The 2,204-nt window shown below is 59.4% G+C and overlaps 1 protein-coding gene across 1 annotated transcript in view; it reads left to right on the plus strand.

The window, feature by feature from the left end:
- The window catches only part of SYT7 (synaptotagmin 7), an 18,186-nt gene extending 16,228 nt beyond the window's left edge, over positions 1-1,958 (plus strand). Inside the window, 4 exon segments of the mRNA XM_031061518.1 lie at positions 30-300; positions 627-796; positions 1,209-1,323; positions 1,404-1,958. Coding sequence (XP_030917378.1) covers positions 30-300; positions 627-796; positions 1,209-1,323; positions 1,404-1,912 — 1,065 coding nt within the window. The 3' untranslated portion in view covers positions 1,913-1,958.
- Positions 1,959-2,204: the final 246 nt, after the last annotated feature.

Genomic DNA, 2,204 nt, shown 5'->3' on the forward strand with positions numbered 1-2,204 from the left:
CACCCCCCTCCTCTGCCCCCCTCCCGCAGCTCTCCCCGGGCTCCGAGGATGACGAGGGCCACGAAGGCGTCAGCCGGGAGAACCTGGGCCGCATCCAGTTCAGCGTCGGCTACAACTTCCAGGAGTCCACCCTGACCGTGAAGATCATGAAGGCGCAGGAGCTGCCGGCCAAGGACTTCAGCGGCACCAGCGACCCCTTCGTCAAGATCTACCTGCTCCCCGACAAGAAGCACAAGCTGGAGACCAAGGTCAAGAGGAAGAACCTCAACCCGCACTGGAATGAGACCTTCCTCTTTGAAGGTATGGATTGGGATGGGCTGGAGGGGATCAGGGTGGGAGCGGAGCCTCCTGGGTTTCAGCTCAGCTCGAGTGATGCGATGGGTTGGCCAAGCCACTGAGGCCAGGCTGGATGTGCATCCCATAAAGGGGATGTAGGGGAAGGTTTGGAAGGTTCCATGCCCCCATGGGTGGGTGCAGGTGTGGGAATTAATGTGGCAGCAGCTCCTTGTTCCCTGGGCTGCTCCCCATCCTCTGCCTGGTGCCAGGGTCCTGCCACCAGCCCAGGAAGGGTGGAGTAGTCCTGGAACTGCTCCTCATCTCCTTTGGCTTTTCCATCTGTGTCACAGGGTTCCCCTATGAGAAGGTGGTGCAGCGGGTGCTGTACCTCCAGGTCCTGGACTACGACCGCTTCAGCCGCAATGATCCCATTGGAGAGGTGTCCATCCCTCTCAACAAGGTGGACCTGACCCAGATGCAGACCTTCTGGAAGGACCTGAAGCCCTGCAGTGATGGCAGTGTAAGGCCCTGGACCCCCTCATCCCCCTGGGGAGGGGAGGTGACTCCCTGTCCCTGCAGTGTCCCAACAGGACCACTCCCCATCCCAACAGGGACATTTTCTGCTTCAACATCTGATGGAGATTTTTCTCTTCCAAAATTTTATATTAAGTAGCCCAAAGTCTCATTTTGGGTCAAATCAAACTGTTTCAGGTAGACCTAAAATGAAAGTTTTTTCCCTCTCCTGCCTCCAGCAAGACCAGAAAATGTCCCACTGGGGGCAGCCCCATTTCCTCCTGCCCTGCCCTGATTTTCTGTGCCTTCCCAAACCGCACCCTTGGGCTGCTCTGGCGGGGGTCCCATGCCAGCACCCAGCTCCCACAGAGGAGCTCTGGGGGGCATAGGTGTCCTCAGGGAACATGTGTGTCCTGCAGGGAAGCCGCGGGGAGCTGCTGCTGTCGCTGTGCTACAATCCCTCAGCCAATTCCATCGTGGTAAACATCATCAAGGCAAGGAACCTCAAAGCCATGGACATCGGGGGCACCTCAGGTATGGCACGGGCTGGCCCTGATCCCGGGCAGCATTCCCTGGCTCCCATCCGGGGCTGAGAGCGGCTCCTCTCCTGCCAGATCCCTACGTGAAGGTGTGGCTGATGTACAAGGACAAGCGGGTGGAGAAGAAGAAGACGGTGGTGATGAAGAGGTGCCTGAACCCCGTCTTCAACGAGTCCTTCGCCTTCGACATCCCCACGGAGCGGCTGCGCGAGACCACCATCGTCATCACTGTCATGGACAAGGACAGGCTGAGCCGCAATGATGTCATTGGCAAGGTGGGTGACACGCCTGAGGGACACCCAGGTGGGAATCGGGGACAGCCAGACCTGGGGCTGCCAGTGCCTGGTGCCATCTCCAGTGCGGAGCGTGCTGTGAACCCCTCGTGCTGTGTGCCATGGCCACAGAGGGCCGGAGCTCTCCCAGAAAGGCAGGGATGGAGGGATGGAGCATGGGGAGCCACACCGGGATGGATCCCACTCGCTGGGATTACTCCCGGGGACGGGAGCGGTGGAATTATCCATGAAATCACCCAGCTCATCATTAGCGCAACGATGACAAACGAGCGCCATAATCCCCATCCGTGATCCCCAAACGCCGCGCTGGGGTCGGGACGACTCAGCAGTTGGGATAAATCCATTAAATAAATCCCCGGATCAGCGCCGCGGGCTGCCGGGCAGGGGCGGAGGTGGCAGTGTCCCCAGTGTGGGCACATCCAAGAGCCTGATTCCAGGGATGGACAGGCAGTGGCCATTATATCCCACTCTCCGTTAAAACCCCACCGTAGCCTGAGGCTCGCTAATCACTTTTGATCGCATAATTAGCAGCGAGCTCGGCTCCATCCCGGCTCTCCGCGACGATCCGCGGAGCCGTGGCACC

The sequence above is a fragment of the Geospiza fortis genome, unplaced genomic scaffold, assembly GCF_000277835.1.
Source record: "Geospiza fortis unplaced genomic scaffold, GeoFor_1.0 scaffold450, whole genome shotgun sequence".
Lineage (NCBI taxonomy): Eukaryota > Metazoa > Chordata > Aves > Passeriformes > Thraupidae > Geospiza > Geospiza fortis.